Raw genomic sequence first — 22,473 nt, forward strand, 5'->3', positions numbered from 1 at the left:
GTGTGTGTGTGTGCAGACTTGAACGAGTGTGTGCAGTCTCCAGGTGTGTGTGCAGTGGGGAAGTGTGTGAACACCGTGGGAAGCTACAGGTGTGTGTGTCCGTCCGGATACCGTAGCAGCAGCCAGCAGACCAGTTGCCAAGGTGATGTCCACTTCCTGTTTGTTTCTTTATGTCGTTCCCGTTGTTTCTTTCTTCTTCTTCTTCTTCTTCTCACCTCTGTTCCGCGTCCTCAGACATCGACGAGTGTCTGCAGAACCCCTGCAGCGACGGTCGCTGTGACAACACGCCGGGCAGCTACAGGTGTGTCTGTCGCCTTGGTTACAGGCTCAGAGGAAACACCTGCACAGGTAAAGACTCAGTTTTCTATCATTTGTTTCACAAAATAAAGATTGGATCACATTGGAAAATGCGGAAAATAAACATCAAAAAAACGCAGAGAACCCAAAAACTCAGAGCACTGAAAGTACCAGGATGACTCCTTAAAAACGGTCAAAAGGTTCAGTGTGGAACGACGGACGCTACTCGCACTAAACGGGCGCCGTCTGGACTACAAAGTAGAGCCCGACCGATAAAGGGTTTTTGAGGCCGATATCGATATAAACTAGTGCTGTCAGTTAAATGCGTTATTAACGGCGTTAACGCAAACCCATTTTAACGGCGTAACATTTTTTTATCGCGAGATTAACGTTCTTTTTGGCCTAGCAAACTTTGTAGTTTTTTTCACATGCTGTTGCAACAACTAGTAACGTTAGAAAAACTACAACACCACACCGGATCTAGCTAGACCGGAAACACAACAACACACGCCGCACGCACTTGTTTGGGCTTGCGATGCGAGCCGGCCAAAGAGTAGCAGGTTAACGTTCGCTAACGTTACGTTTTGAGTGGACGGCGAGCGCGAGACGCCGAAATGGATGCCGGTAAGATTCTGAATGGAAAGTTTACTTTTAAAAAGTTGCCAAATGGTTCCACTGACAAGACCAAAGAGATCTGTGTGTTTGGTCGTTGTGAACGGAGCTATCATCACAGCACGTCCAGTCTGAAATACCACTTGATGGCCAAGCACACAGCTGATGGCCGAGCACACAGCTGATGGCCGAGCACACAGCTGATGGTCAAGCACACAGCTGATGGCCGAGCACACAGCTGATGGCCAAGCACACAGCTGATGGCCAAGCACACAGCTGATAGCCAAGCACACAGCTGATGGCCGAGCACACAGCTGATGGTCAAGTACAAAGCTGATGGCCAAGCACACAGCTGATGGCCAAGCACACGGCTGAAGGCCAAGCACACAGCTGATGGCCAAGCACACAGCTGATGGTCAAGTACAAAGCTGATGGCCAAGCACACAGCTGATGGCCGAGCACACAGCTGATGGTCAAGCACACAGCTGAAGGCCAAGCACACAGCTGAAGACCAAGCACACAGCTGATGGTCAAGCACACAGCTGATAGCCAAGCACACAGCTGATGGCCAAGTACAAAGCTGATGGCCAAGCACACAGCTGATGGCCAAGCACACAGCTGATGGCCAAGCACACAGCTGATGGTCAAGCATACAGCTGATGCCAATTATCCGCCCCCTCGTCAAAGCCAGGCGACAATGGATGACTTCAGACAGAAGCACATGGATACCACAACTAAGAACAAACTTACTGCAGCCATAGCTCAATGGGGGGCTACTGCATGTAAGCCTTTTACATGTTGATAAGAGCCTTAAAATGAGCAAAAATAATGGGACAAAAAGAAATCTAGGGACATTAAGAATAAATAAAAATGTGTGATTAATTGCGATTAATTGCAGGTTAACTATGACATTAATGTGATTAATCGCGGTTAAATATTTGACTCGTTTGACAGCACTAATACAAATATTTGGTGATGTAAAAATCCGATATTCCGATATATCAGCCGATATATATATATATATATATTTTTTTTTTTTTTTTTTAATCCAGAAATGCGTAACAAAACATAAACAGATTTCCCTAACTAAACTTAAAGTCCTTTGAACAAAAACACAATAACAACAAAATAAAACGGCCATTATAACTGCCGACACCGATAGTTTGGAAAATGCCTAATATCGGCCGATATATCGGTCGGGCTCTACTACAAAGTGGAAGGGCAGCTGATTGGACGAACGCGTCATGTGGGTCTGGCTGCTCGAGAATTTCAAACTGACTGTCATGGCGGCTCGGACGGATTACGATCTCATATTGTCCTAAAATAGTTCACCGAAACGTGTTTCTGAAAACATTTTAAGCGAGAAATAGGCCGTGCAGTTGCTGAATCTGTCTTCATTTCAGATCGACAAAGGTCAGTTTAACAGATTTTGGTCAGATTTTGAGAGGCGGCGAGCCGAGCGACATCTACTCATTTGCATACAGGAAAGCCCGTATTTTTGGCGGGTTGGAACATCGCGTTGTGTGTAGCGTTCGTCGCGTTCATCACTCTCATCCCGCTCATCATTTCCGGTTAGCGTTTTAACATAAGTCTTTCTTTTGGGACAATACTAACCATCCGAAGTGGGCCCCACTGCAGTAAGTGGTCAATGCACGTTAGCAGTGTACTGACGGAAGGATGCGGAACGAGACACAGCCTCAGTGTCAAAAACGATGCACAAAGTATCAGAAAAAAACATTGAAAAAGACGTATAAAAGAACCTGCAAAAAAGTGCAGAAGAAAGCGCCGTGTGTGTGTGTGTGTGTTTCAGATGTGGACGAGTGTGAGGACTCTCTGCAGTGTCCCGGTCAGGAGTGTGTCAACAGTCAGGGCTCGTACCGCTGCGTGTCGTGTCGGCCGGGCTTCACGCTGATCAACAGGCTCTGTGCAGGTAAACGCTCCTTAAATTAGTGGTTTTGTTAAAGGAGTCTGGTGGGCGGGGAACCACTGTGTGTTTCCAGACTCGATCACACTTTTTGAACCGAAGTCTCATCAGTCTGGTGCTGTGATTGTCTGCAGACATCGACGAGTGTCGCCAGGCGGTGTGCACCAACGGCCGCTGTGAAAACACACCCGGGAGCTACCAATGTGTCTGTCGCCACGGTTACAAGCTCCAGAACAACACCTGTGCAGGTGTACATATGAAACATAGCAGATATAACGTGTGTGTTAGTCAGTGAGCTTTTGAGGAGAGCCAAGCTAGATATTTCCCCATTTCCAGCCGTTATGCTAAGCTAAGCTAAACCGCTGCGTGTGTGTGTGTGTGTGTGTGTGTGTGTGTGTGTGTATCTGTATATGTGTGTGTGTGTGTGTGTGTGTGTGTGTGTGTGTGTGTGTTCAGATGTAGATGAGTGTGCAGAGCCGTCTCAGTGTCCCGGTCAGATGTGTGTGAACACGGTGGGATCGTACCGCTGTGTGTCCTGCCGACCAGGATACACACTCATCAACAGACAGTGTTCAGGTACTACTTCATGCCTTTAAGCACGTTGATTGGCCTCTGCGTTGAAACGTGCGGCACTAATCCCCTTTGTCTTGCAGACGTGAACGAGTGTGAGGACGGAGAGTCTTGTCCCGGTCGGCAGTGTGTGAACACTGACGGATCTTTCAGCTGCGTGGACTGTCAACAGGGATACCACAGTGTCAACGGACTGTGTGCAGGTACACACACACACACACACACACACACACACACACACAAACAACAAACAACCAAGTCTTAACCCTCAAACAGACCTTTAACCTTGTGGGGTCCAGCATTTTGTCCCCACAAAGCTGTCGGGACCCCACAAGTATACTGGACTCCCAGTGTTTGGACCCCACGAATATAGTTAAACAAGAACACACCCACACACACACACACACACACACACACACACACACACACACACACAAACACACACACAGAGTTTACAAGGCACACACACACACACACACACCACTCCCCACACACACACACACACACACACACACACACACACACACACACACACACACACACACCACTCACTGTCTGTATGTATGGTGTTTTATTGCAGATGACTTGTTTTTCCTCTCTCTCGTGCAGATGTAGACGAGTGTGCAAGCGTCGGGGCGTGCGAAACAGACCGGGTTTGTGTCAACACCATCGGCTCCTTCAGGTGTAACTGTCAGCCCGGGTATCGAACCTCCGGCCTGGGCAGACAGTGCAGAGGTGAGTCCACTAGGACCAGGGCTGCAACTAACAATGACTTTCATCGTGGATTAGTTTCTGGATGAATGGATGAGTTGTTTGGTCTCTGAAATGTCAGAAAATGGTGAAAAATGCTGATCAGTGTTTCCCAAAAAGCCCAAGATGACGTTTTTTTTAACTGAAAAGTGACTCAAACTGATTAATAGATGATCAAAATAGTTAGAGATTAATGTAACGGTTGACAGCTACAGTAATCAGTTCATCTCTGTCCAATTCTGTTATTGTAATTCATTTTCTTCGTGAAATGTGTGTTTAAAAAATCCTGTTAACATGTGTGTGTGTGCGTGTGTCTGTGTGTGTGTGTGTGTGTGTGTGCGTGTGTCTGTGTGTGTGCGTGTGTCTGTGTGTGTGTGTGTGTGTGTGTGTGTGTGTGTGTGTGTGTGTGTGTGTGTGTGTGTGTGTGTCTGTGTGTGTGTGTGTGTGTGTGTGTGTGTGTGTGTGTGTGTGTGTGTGTGTGTGTGTGTGTGTGTGTGTGTGTGTGTGTGTGTGTGTGTGTGTGTGTGTGTGTGTGTGTGTGTGTGTGTGTGTGTGTGTGTGTGTGTCTGTGTGCGTGTGTGTGTGTGTGTGTCGCGTGTGCGTGCGTGTGTGTGCGTGTGTGCATGTCATATGTGTGTGTGTGCGTGTGTGTGTGTGTGCGTGTGTGCATGTCATATGTGTGTGTGTGCGTGTGTGCGTGTCGTGTGTGTGTGTGTGTGCGTGTGTGCGTGTCATATGTGTGTGTGTGTGTGTGTGTGTGTGTGTGTGTGTGTGTGTATGTGTGTGTGTGTGTGTGTGTGTGTGTGTGTGTGTGTGTCATATGTGTGTGTGTGTGTGTGCGTGTGCGTGTGTGTGCGTGTGTGTGTGTGTGTGTGTGTGTGCGTGTCATATGTGTGTGTGTGTGTATGTGTGTGTGTGTCTCTCCAGACATTAACGAGTGTTTGGAGGGGGATTTCTGTTTCCCCAGAGGAGAGTGTGTGAACTCGCCAGGCTCCTACACATGTGTGTGTTCTCAGGGATTCACTCTGAGCGACAACAGGACCGCCTGCATCGGTGAGTCAGGAGCCCCCGTTCCCTCCCTCACTGTTCCCTACATCGTGTTTATTAAATACGGAACTGTAACGGGAACGACCAGACCACATGTCGGACACTAAATGAACATTTCTAAACATGGTTGCGTCAGTAGATGCGCCAGTTCTTTGTGTGACACACACACGCCAGGCGCGTTTGGACCTTGGAGCATTGCTGTTATGATGGAGGATTTGCACCGTAATCTTTTTATGTGTAATCTTCTGCATGTGTGTGTGCTGCTGTGCGTCCCTGTGTGTGTAACAAGCATAGTGTGCGCGCTGTGCACGAGCCTAGGAGCATTTTACTAATGCTCTGTTAAAATAACAATGAAATGCTGCGTTATTGACTTTAGACCAGGTTTTTGTTGGTCAATGGTGCCATCACTTCCCGCTGCCTCAAGATAGCAATACGCCCAGAATGCACCTGAACACACCTCCCTGTAAGACCAGCACGCCCAGAATGCACCTGAACACACCTCCCTGTAAGACCATCACGCCCAGAATGCACCTGAACACACCTCCCTGTAAGACCAGCACGCCCAGAATGCACCTGAACACACCTCCCTGTAAGACCATCACGCCCAGAATGCACCTGAACACACCTCCCTGTAAGACCAGCACGCCCAGAATGCACCTGAACACACCTCCCTGTAAGACCAGCACGCCCAGAATGCACCTGAACACACCTCCCTGTAAGACCAGCACGCCCAGAATGCACCTGAACACACCTCCCTGTAAGACCAGCACGCCCAGAATGCACCTGAACACACCTCCCTGTAAGACCAGCACGCCCAGAATGCACCTGAACACACCTCCCTGTAAGACCAGCACGCCCAGAATGCACCTGAACACACCTCCCTGTAAGACCAGCACGCCCATGGGGCCATAGATGGGCGCAGGTGCATTTGTTATCTAAGCGCTGGACGGGAAACTGACAACTGCGTCGGTCTTAAACTAGCAAAGACAGTTGCGTCGGGCTTTGCGCTGCGACGGGTGCTAGAGTCGACCCTTAGTATTAGTAGTCTGCATTTGGCCCTGTGAGTCACTTTGCTGATCTCAAACAAACACTGGACCTAAAGTGTCTTCTGTTCTGTGTTTCTGGTTCTGTCCCACACCATGTTTTCAGCCAGAAACACAGGACTCAGTGTTCAGGGTCCGTCTGTGTTTCTGCCTTTGGCGCCGATGTAATGGTGATGTCATCTTTGGCCCGTCAGCATGACCACCACATGTAAACTCTCTCTCTCTCTCTCTCTCTCTCTCTCTCTCTGCAGATGTGGACGAGTGTGTGAAGTCGGGTGTTTGTTTGGACGGTCGCTGTGTGAACACTGCAGGCTCCTTCCAGTGCCAGTGTCAAACCGGCTTCACCACCAACCCAGAGGGGACCGCCTGCCTCGGTACACACACACACACACACACACACACAGACACAGACACACACACACACACACACACACACACACAGACACACAGACACACACACATACACACACACACACACACACACACACACATACACACACACACACACACAGACACATGGACACATACACACACACACACACACACACACACATACACACACACACACACACACACACATAGACACACACACACACACACACACACACACACACACACACACACACACACCTGCTCCAAGGTTGTTGTTTCCCGTAGCGAACGGAAACACACAGAGAGAGATGAAGGGGACGGGCCAGGCTATATCCTGGAAATGTTCTTCTGTTGATCCACACTACATTACAGCTAACCACAAGATAGCAACACATCCTTTACCAGTACCCTCCATCATCTCTCTCTGTCTCCGTCAGATGTTGATGAGTGCGTCTCGTCCCACGGCTCAGTGTGTGTGTCACAGCGGTGTGAGAATACGATTGGCTCGTACCGATGCCTAACTTCCTGTGAGCCGGGCTACCAGGTCACACAGAGCGGCAGCTGCGTGGGTGAGTCTGATTGACGCACACACGCACGCACACACACACACACACACACGCACACACACACACGCGCACACACACACACACACGTGCACACACGCACACACACACACACACACACACACACGCACATGCATGCACGCACGCTCTGGATAACAGATCAGACTCTCTCTCTCTCTGTCTCTCTCTGTCTCTGTCTCTCTGTCTCTCTCTCTGTCTCTCTCTGTCTGTCTCTCTCTCTGTCTCTCTCTGTCTCTCTCTCTGTCTCTGTCTCTCTGTCTCTCTCTCTCTCTCTCTCTCTCTCTCTCTCTCTCTGTCTCTCTCTCTCTCTCTCTGTCTCTCTCTCTCTCTCTCTCTCTCTCTGTCTCTCTCTCTCTCTCTCTCTCTCTCTCTCTCTCTCTGTCTCTCTCTCTCTCTCTCTCTCTCTCTCTCTCTCTCTCTCTCTCTCTCTCTCTGTCTCTCTCTCTCTGTCTCTCTCTCTCTGTCTCTCTCTCTCTCTCTCTGTCTCTCTGTCTCTCTCTCTCTCTCAGATGTGAATGAATGTGCCAATGAGACGGTGTGTGGAGACCACGCCATCTGTAACAACCTGAGAGGAACCTACCAGTGTGTGTGTGACCGGGGCTTCAGCTCCGTCGCTGACGGGAAGGCCTGTGTGGGTACGTCCTCAGTCCTCAGTCCTCAGTCCTCAGTCCTCAGTCCTCAGTCCTCACGTTATTCAACGCATCGATTCGTGTACAGGACACGATTATGTCATTTTTTTCGTGTGGTGACCACACATTTTAAAGTAATGTATTTCAATGGGAAGCAGATTTCGTGATCACATCACGACTACGGTAGGGAGTAGTATGAAAAGCCGAAATTCCGCGTAGGGAGGTTGGTCGGTGGGGTGGATGTGGATGGGTCAAACAACACAGGACTTTCACCCCGGAGACCGGGGATCGCGTCCCGCGTGTGGCTTTTTATTTCCCCGTAGTTGACGGTCGACGGTTCCTTTCCCCGTTCTTCTTTTCCTAAACACAAGCGTCCCGTTGTTGTCGCGCGTCCCCCAGAGACCGCCGGTCGTGTCGCGTGTGGCAATGACATAATCGTGTCCGGTACACAAATCAATAAATTAAAAAAAGCGTGATCATTTCACGAACTGCCGTGAGACCGTGTTGCACATCAGCAGTGTACCAGTGGTGGCTGCTGGTCTTTGAAAGAGGAGAAGCTCATTTTCGGCCTACATCATAAAAATTGTCCATTACTTCATACGTAAAGTCTGCCCTACGTTCCTTTTCAAGAAAATGCCAACTCGTACCAACTATAGGCGTCCTTTCCAGTGACTTGACCCTTGGCCCATTGTGTTACGGGTGTAGGACTTGAGCCACTTAAACTAGGGATGCACCAGACTTTCCTAACTAAACATTACTTTGCCCAAATGAAGGACGACGGCCCCTCGGACGGACGACGGCACGGAACACACCGACCAGACTCGAGTCACCGACCTCGCCAGACTGTCAGACGGCCGATTATCGGCTTTGTGTGTCTCGGGCTTAAGGGCAAAACAGAACTAGCGTGAGTTTTTGTAAAAGCTGGTGTTGATGTCGGCAGCCATTACGCTAGTAGAAACTACGGCGCAACTGAATGTCTTTCTTCCGTTAATTACTGGGAAATGAGCCATTGGCTAGCGACTGCGCCAAGCAAATACCAAGAAATAGGTTGCAGCAGTTTGTCTTTCGACTACACTTGCAAAATCCGCGATGGGACTGACTGAGCTCGAGTAGCTTCGGCGACTTTTTATAGTACAAAATCGCTGTCAGTCAAAAAGGTGATGCAGTCTTTCGACAGACCCCTCCAATCATCACGCAGAAGCCCGGAGTCCAGGCCGGCCCACTCCTCCATTCACCCCCAGAGACGCTGAGCGTCCGTGTGGGCGGGACATGATCGCAGCATCTATCCAATGGCCGTCTAGTTGCGAAGCGCTGAAAGAAACTGTTCAAAGCAGCCCCATTGAAGTCAACGGACGCCAGGCTTCAACAGGGAAACGCTACGGGAATATGTGCAGGGAGACACAGCCACTGACTTCTTTTTGGAGCCAGTGGAGTCGCCCCCTGCTGGAAGCTTCGACCGTTATGTTTACAGTCCGTGAGTCACAAACACTGGACCTAAAGTGTCTTCTGTTCTGTGTTTCTGGTTCTGTCCCACACCATGTTTTCAGCCAGAAACACAGGACTCAGTGTTCAGGGTCCGTCTGTGTTTCTGCCTTTGGCGCTGATGTAATGGTGATGTCATCTTTGGCCCGTCGGCATGACCACCACATGTAAACATATGCGTGTGTGTATATGTGTAACATGTGCCGACGGCCTCTCTCTCTCTCTCTCTCTCTCTGTCTCTCTCTCTCTGTCTCTCTCTCTCTCTCTCTCTCTCTCTCTGCAGATGTGGACGAGTGTGTGAAGTCGGGTGTTTGTTTGGACGGTCGCTGTGTGAACACTGCAGGCTCCTTCCAGTGCCAGTGTCAAACCGGCTTCACCACCAACCCAGAGGGGACCGCCTGCCTCGGTACACACACACACACACACACACACACACACACACACACACACACACACACACACACACACACACACACACACACACACACACACACACACACACACACACACAAACACACATACACACACACACACATACGCATGCACGCTCTGGGTAATTGTGACAAACATTTCTCACTCTTTGTACAAACCAAACAATCAATATTTAATATAAAACACAGATCAGACACACTCTCTCTCTCTCTCTGTCTGTCTCTCTGTCTCTGTCTCTCTGTCTCTCTCTCTCTGTCTCTCTCTCTGTCTCTCTCTCTCTCTCTCTCTCTGTCTCTCTCTCTCTCTCTCTCTCTCTCTCTCTCTCTCAGATGTGAATGAATGTGCCAATGAGACGGTGTGTGGAGACCACGCCGTCTGTAACAACCTGAGAGGAACCTACCAGTGTGTGTGTGACCGGGGCTTCAGCTCCGTCGCTGACGGGAAGGCCTGTGTGGGTACGTGCCCGTCTTTAGTCCTCAGTCCTCATCTTTAGTCCTCATTCCTCAGTCCTTATTCCTCAGTCCTTATTCCTCATTCCTCAGTCCTTATTCCTCATTCCTTATTCCTCAGTCCTTATTCCTCATTCATTCCTCAGTCCTTATTCCTCATTCCTCAGTCCTTATTCCTCAGTCATTCCTCAGTCCTTATTCCTCATTCCTCAGTCCTTATTCCTCAGTCCTTATTCCTCATTCCTCAGTCCTTATTCCTCAGTCCTCAGTCCTTATTCCTCATTCCTCAGTCCTTATTCCTCAGTCCTTATTCCTCAGTCCTTATTCCTCAGTCCTTATTCCTCAGTCCTTATTCCTCATTCCTCAGTCCTTATTCCTCAGTCCTCATTCCTCAGTCCTCAGTCCTTATTCCTCATTCCTCAGTCCTTATTCCTCAGTCCTTATTCCTTATTCCTCAGTCCTTATTACTCAGTCCTCATTCCTCAGTCCTTATTCCTTATTCCTCATTCCTCAGTCCTTATTCCTCATTCCTTATTCCTCAGTCCTTATTCCTCATTCCTCAGTCCTTATTCCTCAGTCCTTATTCCTCAGTCCTTATTCCTTATTCCTCAGTCCTTATTCCTCATTCCTCAGTCCTTATTCCTTATTCCTCAGTCCTTATTCCTCAGTCCTTATTCCTCATTCCTCAGTCCTTATTCCTCAGTCCTTATTCCTCATTCCTCAGTCATTCCTCAGTCCTTATTCCTCAATCCTCACTCCTTATTCCTCAGTCCTCAGTCCTTATTCCTCAGTCCTTATTACTCAGTCATTCCTCATTCCTCATTCCTTATTCCTTATTCCTCAGTCCTTATTCCTCATTCCTCAGTCCTTATTCCTCATTCCTCAGTCCTTATTCCTTATTCCTCAGTCCTTATTCCTCATTCCTCAGTCCTTATTCCTCAGTCCTTATTCCTCATTCCTCAGTCCTTATTCCTCAGTCCTTATTCCTCATTCCTCAGTCCTCAGTCCTTATTCCTCAGTCCTCAGTCCTTATTCCTCATTCCTCAGTACTTATTCCTCAGTCCTCATTCCTCAGTCCTCAGTCCTCATTCCTCAGTCCTCAGTCCTTATTCCTCATTCCTCAGTCCTTATTCCTCAGTCCTCAGTTCTTATTCCTTAGTCACGTCCGTTTGTCTCCGGCTCCACATTCTGTAACAGCAGTTTAAAGCCTTTAGTGCAGCTCTTCACAAAGTCCGAAACCAGGTCCCCATCCGGACTGAACGGAAAGTCAATCCGTACCCGGCCCATAAACCTTGTGTTGTGAATATGAAACCTTATGAAGCGTAACGTTTTTTTCATTTTTTACAACATTGTCCATTGACAAATACAGCAGGTGTCAGCAGGTCGAGTTGCGTTGTGGGTAATTTAGGCGCCAGGTTTTGCCAAGGAAGAAGAAAGTGTGGAATTAAAAAAAGATGATATCTCAGATTCTGCTGCTTTGATTTTGATGTTTTTTTCTTTTGAATTGTCCGTCACAAACTCGACAGTGTGAAAGGAGGGATGATACATTAGAGTACCGTCTCTCTCTCTCTCTCTCTCTCTCTCTCTGTCTCTCTCTGTCTCTCCCAGATTTGGACGAGTGTGTGTCTCTGCCGGGTGTGTGTGGCTCTGCTCGCTGTGAGAACGTGGAGGGATCCTTCATGTGTGAGTGTGACCGAGAGGGAGAGGAGTACGACACCAGCAGCCAGCGCTGTGTCAACACGGCACAACAAGGTACACTCACCCTCACTTTAGTTTAGTTTAGTTTAGTTTATTTGCAGAAAGTAAAAACAAGCAATAAAAAACAGGTAAACATACACAGTTAAAGCAAGAAAAAAATTTGACGTGTGTTGGAATATGTCGGAAAAAGTGACAGAAATGTTGAAAAAAGTGACAAAAATGTTGAAAAAAGTGACAGAAATGTTGAAAAAAGTGACAAAAATGTTGAAAAAAGTGACAGAAATGTTGAAAAAGTGACAAAAATGTCAAAAAAAGTGACAAAAAAGTGACAAAAATGTCAGTGATAAAGATTTTGCAAAAAGTGACAAAAATGTCGAAAAAAGTGACAAAAATGTCAGAAAAAGTGACAAAAATGTTGCAAAAGTGACAAAAATGTCAAAAAAAGTTACCAAAAATGTCAAAAAAAGTGACAAAAAATTTGACAAAAGTGACAAAAATGTCGAAAAAGTGACAAAAATGTTGAAAAAAGTGACAGAAATGTTGAAAAAGTGACAAAAATGTCAAAAGAAAAGTGACAAAAAAGTGACAAAAATGTCAAAAAAAGGACAAAAATTGACAAAAATGTCAAAGTGATAAAAATGTTGCAAAAAGTGACAAAAAATTTGAAAAAAGTGACAAAAATGTTGCAAAAAGTGACAAAAAATTTCAAAAAAGTGACAAAAATGTCAGCAAAAAGTGACAAAAATGTCAAAAAAGTGACAAAAATGTTGCAAAAGTGACAAAAATGTCTAAAAAGTGACAAAAATTTCAAAAAAATGTCAAAAAAGTGACAAAACTGTCAAAAAAAGTGACAAAAATGTCAAAAAAAGTGACAAAAAATTTGAAAAAAGTGACAAAAATTTGAAAAAAGTGACAAAAATGTCGAAAAAGTGACAAAAATGTTGAAATTCCAGAATTTAATTCCAGGATATCACACACACACAGAGAAGGCTTAGAGTAAACATAAATTAGTGCCATAAAAGCAAGTTATGGATCAGTTTTCCTCTTTAAGCAGCACTTTTCCTGAACTCTGAACTCACCAAAAAATTAAATTCTTTTTCAAAATGTTGAAAAAAGTGGCAAAAATGTCAAAAAAGTGACAAAAATGTCAAAAAAAGTGACAAAAATGTCAGAAAAAGTGACAAAAATGTCAAAAAAAGTGACAAAAATTAAAAAAAAAAAAGTGACAAAAATGTTAAACAAAAAAAGTGACAAAAATGTCAGAAAAAGTGACAAAAATGTCAGAAAAAGTGACAAAAATGTTGAAAAAGTGACAAAAATGTTGAAAAAGTGACAAAAATGTCAGAAAAAGTGACAAAAATGTCAAAAGTGACAAAAATGTTGCAAAAAGTGACAAAAAATGTCTAAAAAGTGACAAAAACGTTGAAAAAGTGACAAAAATGTCAAAAAAATGTTGAAAAAGTGACAAAAATGTCAAAAAAGAAATGTTGCAAAAAGTGACAAAAATGTTGCAAAAGTGACAAAAATGTCAAAAGTGACAAAATATTTCGCAAAAAGTGACAAAAATGTCGCAAAAAGTGACAAAAATGTTGCAAAAAGTGACAAAAATGTCTAAAAAGTGACAAAAATGTTGAAAAAGTGACAAAAATGTCGAAAAAAAGTGACAAAAATTCCGAAAAAAGTGACAAAAATTTCAGAAAAATGTTGAAAAAGTGACAAAACTGTTACAAAAATGTCAAAAAAGTGACAAAAATGTCGAAAAAAAGTGACAAAAATTTGAAAAAAGTGACAAAAATGTTGAAAAAAGTGACAAAAATGTTGAAAAAGTGACAAAAATTTCGAAAAAAGTGACAAAAATGTTAAAAAAAAAAGTGACAAAAATGTTAAACAAAAAAAGTGACAAAAATGTCAGAAAAAGTGACAAAAATGTCAGAAAAAGTGACAAAAATGTTGCAAAAAGTGACAAAAATGTTGAAAAAAGTGACAAAAATGTAAAAGTGAGTGCCCAAAAATGTCTAAAAAGTGACAACAATTTCAGAAAAATGTTGAAAAAGTGACAAAACTGTTGCAAAAAATTTTAAAAAAAAAGTGACAAAAATGTCAAAAGTGACAAAAATGTTGCAAAAAGTGACAAATGTTGAAAAAAGTGACAAAAATGTTGCAAAAAGTGACAAAAATGTCAAAAAAAGTTACCAAAAATGTCAAAAAAAGTGACAAAACTATTGCAAAAAGTGACAAAAATTTGAAAAAAGTGACAAAAATGTCGAAAAAGTGACAAAACTGTTGCAAAAAGTGACAAAAATGTTGAAAAAAGTGACAAAAACCATTAAAATTCTCCTCTTTCTGCTCCCGCAGCAGAGACAGCCCCCACCTACCCCTCCATTTCCTTTTCCTCCTCCGACGTCAATGTGATGAAGCTGCTTCCGGGGCTGACCCCCCTCCCGCCGGCGCGTCCAGGTGAGCTGAGGGAGTGCTACTACAACCTGGCGGAGCGGGGGGACTGCAGCGTGCTGGCTGTCAACACCAGCCAGCAGGAGTGCTGCTGCACGCTGGGTGAGGCCTGGGGACTAGGCTGCCGGTTCGACGCCTGCCCCCCCGCATACACAGGTGAGACACCGCGAGAGACAGAGAGAGAGAGACAGAGAGACAGAGAGAGAGAGAGACAGACAGAGAGAGACAGAGAGAGAGAGAGAGAGACAGAGAGAGAGAGACAGAGAGAGAGAGAGAGAGACAGAGAGAGAGAGAGAGAGAGAGAGAGAGAGACAGAGAGAGAGAGACAGAGAGAGAGAGACAGAGAGAGAGAGAGAGAGACAGAGAGAGAGAGAGAGAGAGAGAGAGAGAGAGAGAGAGAGAGAGAGAGACAGAGAGAGAGAGAGAGAGAGAGAGAGAGAGACAGAGAGAGAGAGACAGAGAGAGGTGCTAACTGATCCCTGGTGGATGTCAATGTGTGTGTGTGAAGATGAAACAGGGTTTGGAGATTTGCTTAAGGCAAGACACTGCAGGCAAAATCATTGTTTTTTTGTGTGCTGGTCCTACCAGACTCTGGTACACCAGCCTGGTCCTACCAGACTCTGGTACACTAGCCTGGTCCTACCAGACTCTGGTACACCAGCCTGGTCCTACCAGACTCTGGTACACTAGCCTGGTCCTACCAGACTCTGGTACACTAGCCTGGTCCTACCAGACTCTGGTACATTAGCCTGGTCCTACCAGACTCTGGTACATTAGCCTGGTCCTACCAGACTCTGATACACTAGCCTGGTCCTACCAGACTCTGGTACACCAGCCTGGTCCTACCAGACTCTGGTACACCAGCCTGGTCCTACCAGACTCTGGTACACCAGCCTGGTCCTACCAGACTCTGGTACACTAGCCTGGTCCTACCAGACTCTGGTACACCAGCCTGGTCCTACCAGACTCTGGTACATTAGCCTGGTCCTACCAGACTCTGGTCCATTAGCCTGGTCCTACCAGACTCTGGTCCACTAGCCTGGTCCTACCAGACTCTGGTACATTAGCCTGGTCCTACCAGACTCTGGTACACTAGCCTGGTCCTACCAGACTCTGGTACACTAGCCTGGTCCTACCAGACTCTGGTACACTAGCCTGGTCACCAGACTCTGGTACACTAGCCTGGTCCTACCAGACTCTGGTCCATTAGCCTGGTCCTACCAGACTCTGGTCCACTAGCCTGGTCCTACCAGACTCTGGTACATTAGCCTGGTCCTACCAGACTCTGGTACACTAGCCTGGTCCTACCAGACTCTGGTACATTAGCCTGGTCCTACCAGACTCTGGTACACTAGCCTGGTCCTACCAGACTCTGGTACACCAGCCTGGTCCTACCAGACTCTGGTACATTAGCCTGGTCCTACCAGACTCTGGTACACTAGCGACTCTGGTACACTAGCCTGGTCCTACCAGACTCTGGTCCATTAGCCTGGTCCTACCAGACTCTGGTACACTAGCGACTCTGGTACACTAGCCTGGTCCTACCAGACTCTGGTCCATTAGCCTGGTCCTACCAGACTCTGGTCCTCTAGCCTGGTCCTACCAGACTCTGGTACATTAGCCTGGTCCTACCAGACTCTGGTACACTAGCCTGGTCCTACCAGACTCTGGTACACTAGCCTGGTCCTACCAGACTCTGGTACACCAGCCTGGTCCTACCAGACTCTGGTACATCAGCCTGGTCCTACCAGACTCTGGTACACTAGCCTGGTCCTACCAGACTCTGGTACACTAGCCTGGTCCTACCAGACTCTGGTACACCAGCCTGGTCCTACCAGACTCTGGTACATTAGCCTGGTCCTACCAGACTCTGGTACACTAGCCTGGTCCTACCAGACTCTGGTACACTAGCCTGGTCCTACCAGACTCTGGTACATTAGCCTGGTCCTACCAGACTCTGGTACACTAGCGACTCTGGTACACTAGCCTGGTCCTACCAGACTCTGGTCCATTAGCCTGGTCCTACCAGACTCTGGTCCTCTAGCCTGGTCCTACCAGACTCTGGTACATTAGCCTGGTCCTACCAGACTCTGGTACACTAGCCTGGTCCTACCAGACTCTGGTACATTAGCCTGGTCCTACCAGACTCTGGTACACTAGCCTGGTCCTACCAGACTCTGGTACACCAGCCTGGTCCTACCAGACTCTGGTCCATTAGCCTGGTCCTACCAGACTCTGGTACACCAGCCTGGTCCTACCAGACTCTGGTACATTAGCCTGGTCCTACCAGACTCTGGTACACTAGCCTGGTCCTACCAGACTCTGGTACACCAGCCTGGTCCTACCAGACTCTGGTCCATTAGCCTGGTCCTACCAGACTCTGGTACACCAGCCTGGTCCTACCAGCCTCTGGTACATTAGCCTGGTCCTACCAGTCTCTGGTACACTAGCCTGGTCCTACCAGACTCTGGTACACCAGCCTGGTTCTACCAGACTCTGGTCCATTAGCCTGGTCCTACTAGACTCTGGTCCATTAGCCTGGTCCTACCAGACTCTGGTCCATTAGCCTGGTCCTACCAGACTCTGGTACATTAGCCTGGTCCTACCAGACTCTGGTACACCAGCCTGGTCCTACCAGACTCTGGTACATTAGCCTGGTCCTACCAGACTCTGGTACATCAGCCTGGTCCTACCAGACTCTGGTACATTAGCCTGGTCCTACCAGACTCTGGTACACCAGCCTGGTCCTACCAGACTCTGGTCCATTAGCCTGGTCCTACCAGACTCTGGTACACCAGCCTGGTCCTACCAGCCTCTGGTCCATTAGCCTGGTCCTACCAGACTCTGGTACACCAGCCTGGTCCTACCAGCCTCTGGTACATTAGCCTGGTCCTACCAGACTCTGGTACACCAGCCTGGTCCTACCAGACTCTGGTCCATTAGCCTGGTCCTACCAGCCTCTGGTACACCAGCCTGGTCCTACCAGACTCTGGTACATTAGCCTGGTCCTACCAGACTCTGGTACATTAGCCTGGTCCTACCAGACTCTGGTACAACACATTTTTCTGGAAGGACTGGTAAATGATCTCAGAGATATGTTGTACAAACAGGTGTGATCAACAGAATCAGGTTTGTTAATCTGTCGTGTGATTAAAGTGTCTCTGTGTTTCTGTGCAGCCGAGTTTTCGTCTCTGTGTCCCAGTGGGAGAGGATACGTTACTACTGGACCTGGAGCCTTCAGCTACACCGGTACATATATATTTACTGTGCGGGGGAGTAACTAAGTACATTTACTCAAATACTGTCCTTAAGTAAAAGATCTGAGTTGTTCTTCTACCACTGGCTAGAGGCAGGGGTGGCCTAAAGGTTAGAGAAGCGAGCTCGTGACCGGGAGGTCCCCCAGACCGACGGGATAAAATCTGGGTGGGGGAGAGTGAAAAGAGCAGCGCTTGTCCCTCCCTCATTACCACCACTGAGGTGCCCTTGAGCAAGGCACTTAACCTCCAAGCGCTCCAGTGGAGCTGCTCAGTGGCCGGCAGCTCAGACTGTGGTCGTTCTGGGCAGCTTCCAGGTATGAATGTGGAACTGTGTGGATGTGACAAGTTGCAAATGAGAAGTTGTTTTCAATTGACTGACCTGGATGAATAAAGGTTTTTATATATATATATATATGTTTTTTATATATATATATATATATATATATATATATATATATATATATATATATATATATATTGTTTGGAGGTCAAACTGAAAGAAGTTAAAGGGTAACTTTGGTATTTTCCAACCTGGACTATAACTTCACATGCTATGTACCAGACTCCATTTAAAGACCTCATATGATGCTCATTTTCAGGTTCATTATTGTATTTAGAGATTGTATCAGAATTGGTTTACATGGTTTAATTAAAAAAAAACACCATATTGTTGTTGTACTGCTCATTGCTGCAGCTCCTCTTTTCACCCTGTGTTCAGCTCTCTGTTTTAGCTACAGAGTGAGACCTCTCACTGCTGTAACATCTTTGTTGGCAGTCGCACATGCTCAGTAGCTAGGTAAGAACTACATGCTCAGTAGCTAGGTAAGGACTACATGCTCAGTAGCTGGGTAAGGACTACACGCTCAGTAGCTAGATAAGGACTACATGCTCAGTAGCTAGGTAAGGACTACGTGCTCAGTAGCTAGGTAAGGACTACACGCTCAGTAGCTAGGTAAGGACTACACGCTCAGTAGCTAGGTAAGGACTACACGCTCAGTAGCTAGGTAAGGATTACATGAGCTAGCTAGCTAGTACTTTAGTCAGTACAAGGCAGGATTAGCTGGGAGACTTCCTCTAAACGAGGGACGCACTTCCAACTCTGTGGAATACCTGCAGAACAGGGACATGGAAGTAGTTCTTTTGGAGATTAGGGTGAACTAGTGTAGTGTGTAGCAGTGTTTTGCCATTGAGAACGAGCTAGCATGCTAACGGTTAGCCCCCTAGCCCCCTCGTCTCGGCTAGTGACGTAGAAAGCCGTGCAGATGTTGACCAGCTCACCCGGAGACTGAAGACAGGACACATTCAGAAACCGTATCTCACTCAGAACAGCATGGAGGGTTGTTTTTTCAAAGTGTGTATGCATGTGGAAGCACCAGAGACACAAAATAACTCCCCAAATCCCAGAAAAAGAGATTTTTTTCATAATATGGGCACTTTAAATAATCACTACTTTTAGCGTGAATAGAGCCAGCCTATTCCCACATGTAAATGGGTGAATTAAGGGTTATTTTCAACCAAAACCAGAGGGATGATTGTTGGAAAAGTGGACAGACGAACCAACAACTGCTTTTTATTTTAAATCTTTTTTATTTAGTGTCTGTCGACTTTAAATGAAGTGTGTTTTGCGACGATAAAACGATGCCGATCTCGGGGCCTTAATACCAACGTTGATTTTAATAATCAGGGAAACTGTTTGCTTCACCTTTTAAAATATAAGTTGTATTAATAAAGATCTGTTGTTCTCTGCCAGATGTGGACGAGTGTAAGCGTTTCCATCCAGCGGTGTGTAAGTTTGGAACGTGTGTCAACAACATCCCCGGATACGAATGCTACTGCCCCAACGGATACATCTACGACAGCACAATGCTGGAGTGTGTCGGTACGCACAACACACACACACACACACACACACACACACACACACACACACACACACACACACACACAGACGGACACAGAGACACACACAGACGGACACAGAGACACACACACATTCACCTCTGTCCTCATGTCTGTCTGTCTGTGTGTCTGCCTGTCCGTCTCCCTCCCTCCCTCCCTCCTTGTCTGTCTCTCTCCCTCCCTGTCTGTCTGTCTCCCTGTCTGTCTGTCTAAGACCATAATGAGTGTGAGGAGGAGAGTTGTGTGGGAGGACAGTGTGTGAACACGGTGGGTTCCTACTACTGCCACTGTCTGTCTCCTCTGGTGCTGGACGACACGCAACGCAACTGTGTCAACTCGTCCCACCTCACTGTGGGTAAGTGATCGTCATCCTCTGTCCGTGCAATACTGGAAACACATTTGACTCTTTATTCTCTTTACTTATGTGTATTTATTGTTTGTTTTATCTTTAGAGTGTCATGCACTGTTTCCCCTAGCCTGGTCATACCAGACTCTGGTCCATTAGCCTGGTCCTACCAGACTCTGGTCCATTAGCCTGGTCCTACCAGACTCTGGTCCATTAGCCTGGTCCTACCAGACTCTGGTCCATTAGCCTGGTCCTACCAGACTCTGGTCCATTAGCCTGGTCCTACCAGACTCTGGTCCACTAGCCTGGTCCTACCAGACCCTGGTACATTAGCCTGGTCATACCAGACTCTGGTCCATTAGCCTGGTCCAACCAGACTCTGGTCCATTAGCCTGGTCCTACCAGACTCTGGTACATTAGCCTGGTCCTACCAGACCCTGGTCCACTAGCCTGGTCCTACCAGACTCTGGTACTCTAGCCTGGTCCTACCAGACTCTGGTCCATTAGCCTGGTCCTACCAGACTCTGGTCCATTAGCCTGGTCATACCAGACTCTGGTCCATTAGCCTGGTCCTACCAGACTCTGGTCCACTAGCCTGGTCCTACCAGACCCTGGTACATTAGCCTGGTCCTACCAGACTCTGGTCCATTAGCCTGGTCCTACCAGACTCTGGTACTCTAGCCTGGTCCTACCAGTCTCTGGTACATTAGCCTGGTCCTACCAGACTGTGGTACATTAGCCTGGTCCTACCAGTCTCTGGTACATTAGCCTGGTCCTACCAGACTCTGGTTCACTAGCCTGGTCCTACCAGACTCTGGTCCATTAGCCTGGTCCTACCAGACTCTGGTCCACTAGCCTGGTCCTACCAGACTCTGGTCCATTAGCCTGGTCCTACCAGACTCTGGTACATTAGCCTGGTCCTACCAGACTCTGGTCCATTAGCCTGGTCCTACCAGACCCTGGTACTCTAGCCTGGTCCTACCAGACTCTGGTCCATTTCATTGGTCCAGACAGAGAGTCTGGCCTCTCTCCATTGACAAGTGTTAACTTCCCTGAAGGCTGGTACTCTGTTGAAGTTTAAAACTATTGGATCTGCCCAGACCCACTCTGGATCTGCCATAACCAATCGCTAACGTTTGGTCGTGACATATGTCATGCACATGTGCAACAAGAGGGGAGACCGACAACATCTATGCTACAGCTGCTTGTATTTAGCATTAGCATCGCTAGCGTTAGCCTTAGCAAACTCCTTCACCACTAACGGAGCGAGCTGGAAAGTCAAACTGTTCCTGAACCCCGTGGGGAGGAGGGCCACAACATCACGGCCACCAACACAACTCAGCAAGGATTGTTCTTGCTCGGGCTTTAACTTCTGGATTTTCAGCAGCGTTGCCACAACGGACCGAATGGCTTTCGCTCGCATCTTTCTAGTGCACGACCTCAACGTCATCGTTCTCAGCCACTCCCTCTGTTCACTGATTGGACCGCCAAATATTTGACCAGAGAAAACCAAAGAATATGCCGCAAACCCAGACGGAGTACTGAAGGAAATGAAAATTGAGCGGGAAGTACGTAGGAGGGCGGAGCCAGGCTATGTTTCCCCCATCACTTGCTGCTGCAACAGCGTGAATGTCTCTATTTTGGGGATTAATAAAGACAACCCATCCCCCCTTTCCTCTTTCTCCGTATTTATTGTCCCTTCCCCTTCAAGCTAGCATGACATAGTTGGTACCAATGGATTCCTTAGGTCTTCTTTATACAGACAGGAGATCAACTTTGGAAACTGTATCTTCATCATCTTTGACTGTATTATTGCATGTATCATAGTCTTCCCACTTACAGTTTGGTTGAAATAAAGCTCTAAAAAAGTCAGCAAAACATGTCCTTAGTCATCATAAGCCTCTTTCCGACCAAGTAGTTACAGGAACGTAGCTATAGGAACAGTCCACTTCTAAACAGTTCTACTAACTACTCTCCCCCAAAACTGGTTTTTCCCATTTGCATTCGCACTGGCCAAGTGGCCATAAGGAACCAGAGCCGGCCCGACCCATAAGCAAACTAAGCGGCTGATTAGGGCCCCGTGGCTACCAGAGGGCCCCCAAGAGCGCTTAAAATGTCCCACAATAGAGCTCATAACAGAGCTGGTCTATTTAAACATAGTGTTGCTGCTAATGGGTCTCACATTAGTCTTTAAATGCGTCTTTGTACATTATGAGTGCTTAAAGTTCGTTAAGTGCCAGGTGCAGCGGCAACATGTTGCAATGTGGAGAGTTCCCAAACCAAATCCTGCTTAGGGCCCCCAAAAGTCTAGGGTCGGCCCTGTAAGGAACTGACCTTTTGTTATTATAACACAGCCAACTAACCACCACTATGTGAAAAAGGGAAAAGACCCTGCCCTGAAGTAGGAGCTGAAAGAGTTACAGCAACTGCTGTCAGAGGAACTTCATAATCCCCAAATTGGTCCAGTCGGAACACGAGAAAAAAAGGCTTCTAGGAACGTTATGTTCTAGGAAAGGGACTATAGAGTTTAGAAAACCAGACAAACCCAGTCCTATTACTGTGTTTTGTCTAAAAAACACCAGAAGCCAGACCTTCCTCCACAGCGCTGCGGAGGAGGGTCTAGCTAGTCCA

The 22,473-nt window shown here is 47.0% G+C and overlaps 1 protein-coding gene across 2 annotated transcripts in view; it reads left to right on the plus strand.

The window, feature by feature from the left end:
* ltbp4 (latent transforming growth factor beta binding protein 4) overlaps positions 1-22,473 on the plus strand; it is a 55,718-nt gene that overhangs the window by 25,729 nt on the left and 7,516 nt on the right. The window contains exons 12-29 of one of the 2 annotated variants that reach the window (XM_078247182.1): positions 17-142; positions 235-348; positions 2,720-2,839; positions 2,968-3,081; positions 3,290-3,409; positions 3,487-3,606; positions 4,013-4,138; positions 5,081-5,206; positions 6,495-6,617; positions 7,053-7,184; positions 7,709-7,834; positions 9,594-9,716; positions 10,072-10,197; positions 11,800-11,943; positions 14,245-14,496; positions 17,518-17,589; positions 19,348-19,476; positions 19,711-19,851. In XM_078247182.1, coding sequence (XP_078103308.1) covers positions 17-142; positions 235-348; positions 2,720-2,839; positions 2,968-3,081; positions 3,290-3,409; positions 3,487-3,606; positions 4,013-4,138; positions 5,081-5,206; positions 6,495-6,617; positions 7,053-7,184; positions 7,709-7,834; positions 9,594-9,716; positions 10,072-10,197; positions 11,800-11,943; positions 14,245-14,496; positions 17,518-17,589; positions 19,348-19,476; positions 19,711-19,851 — 2,334 coding nt within the window. The remainder of the gene's footprint in view (positions 1-16; positions 143-234; positions 349-2,719; positions 2,840-2,967; positions 3,082-3,289; positions 3,410-3,486; positions 3,607-4,012; positions 4,139-5,080; positions 5,207-6,494; positions 6,618-7,052; positions 7,185-7,708; positions 7,835-9,593; positions 9,717-10,071; positions 10,198-11,799; positions 11,944-14,244; positions 14,497-17,517; positions 17,590-19,347; positions 19,477-19,710; positions 19,852-22,473) is intronic. The other variant, XM_078247183.1, reaches the window with a different exon arrangement.

Source organism: Sander vitreus, chromosome 3 (genome assembly GCF_031162955.1).
Source record: "Sander vitreus isolate 19-12246 chromosome 3, sanVit1, whole genome shotgun sequence".
Lineage (NCBI taxonomy): Eukaryota > Metazoa > Chordata > Actinopteri > Perciformes > Percidae > Sander > Sander vitreus.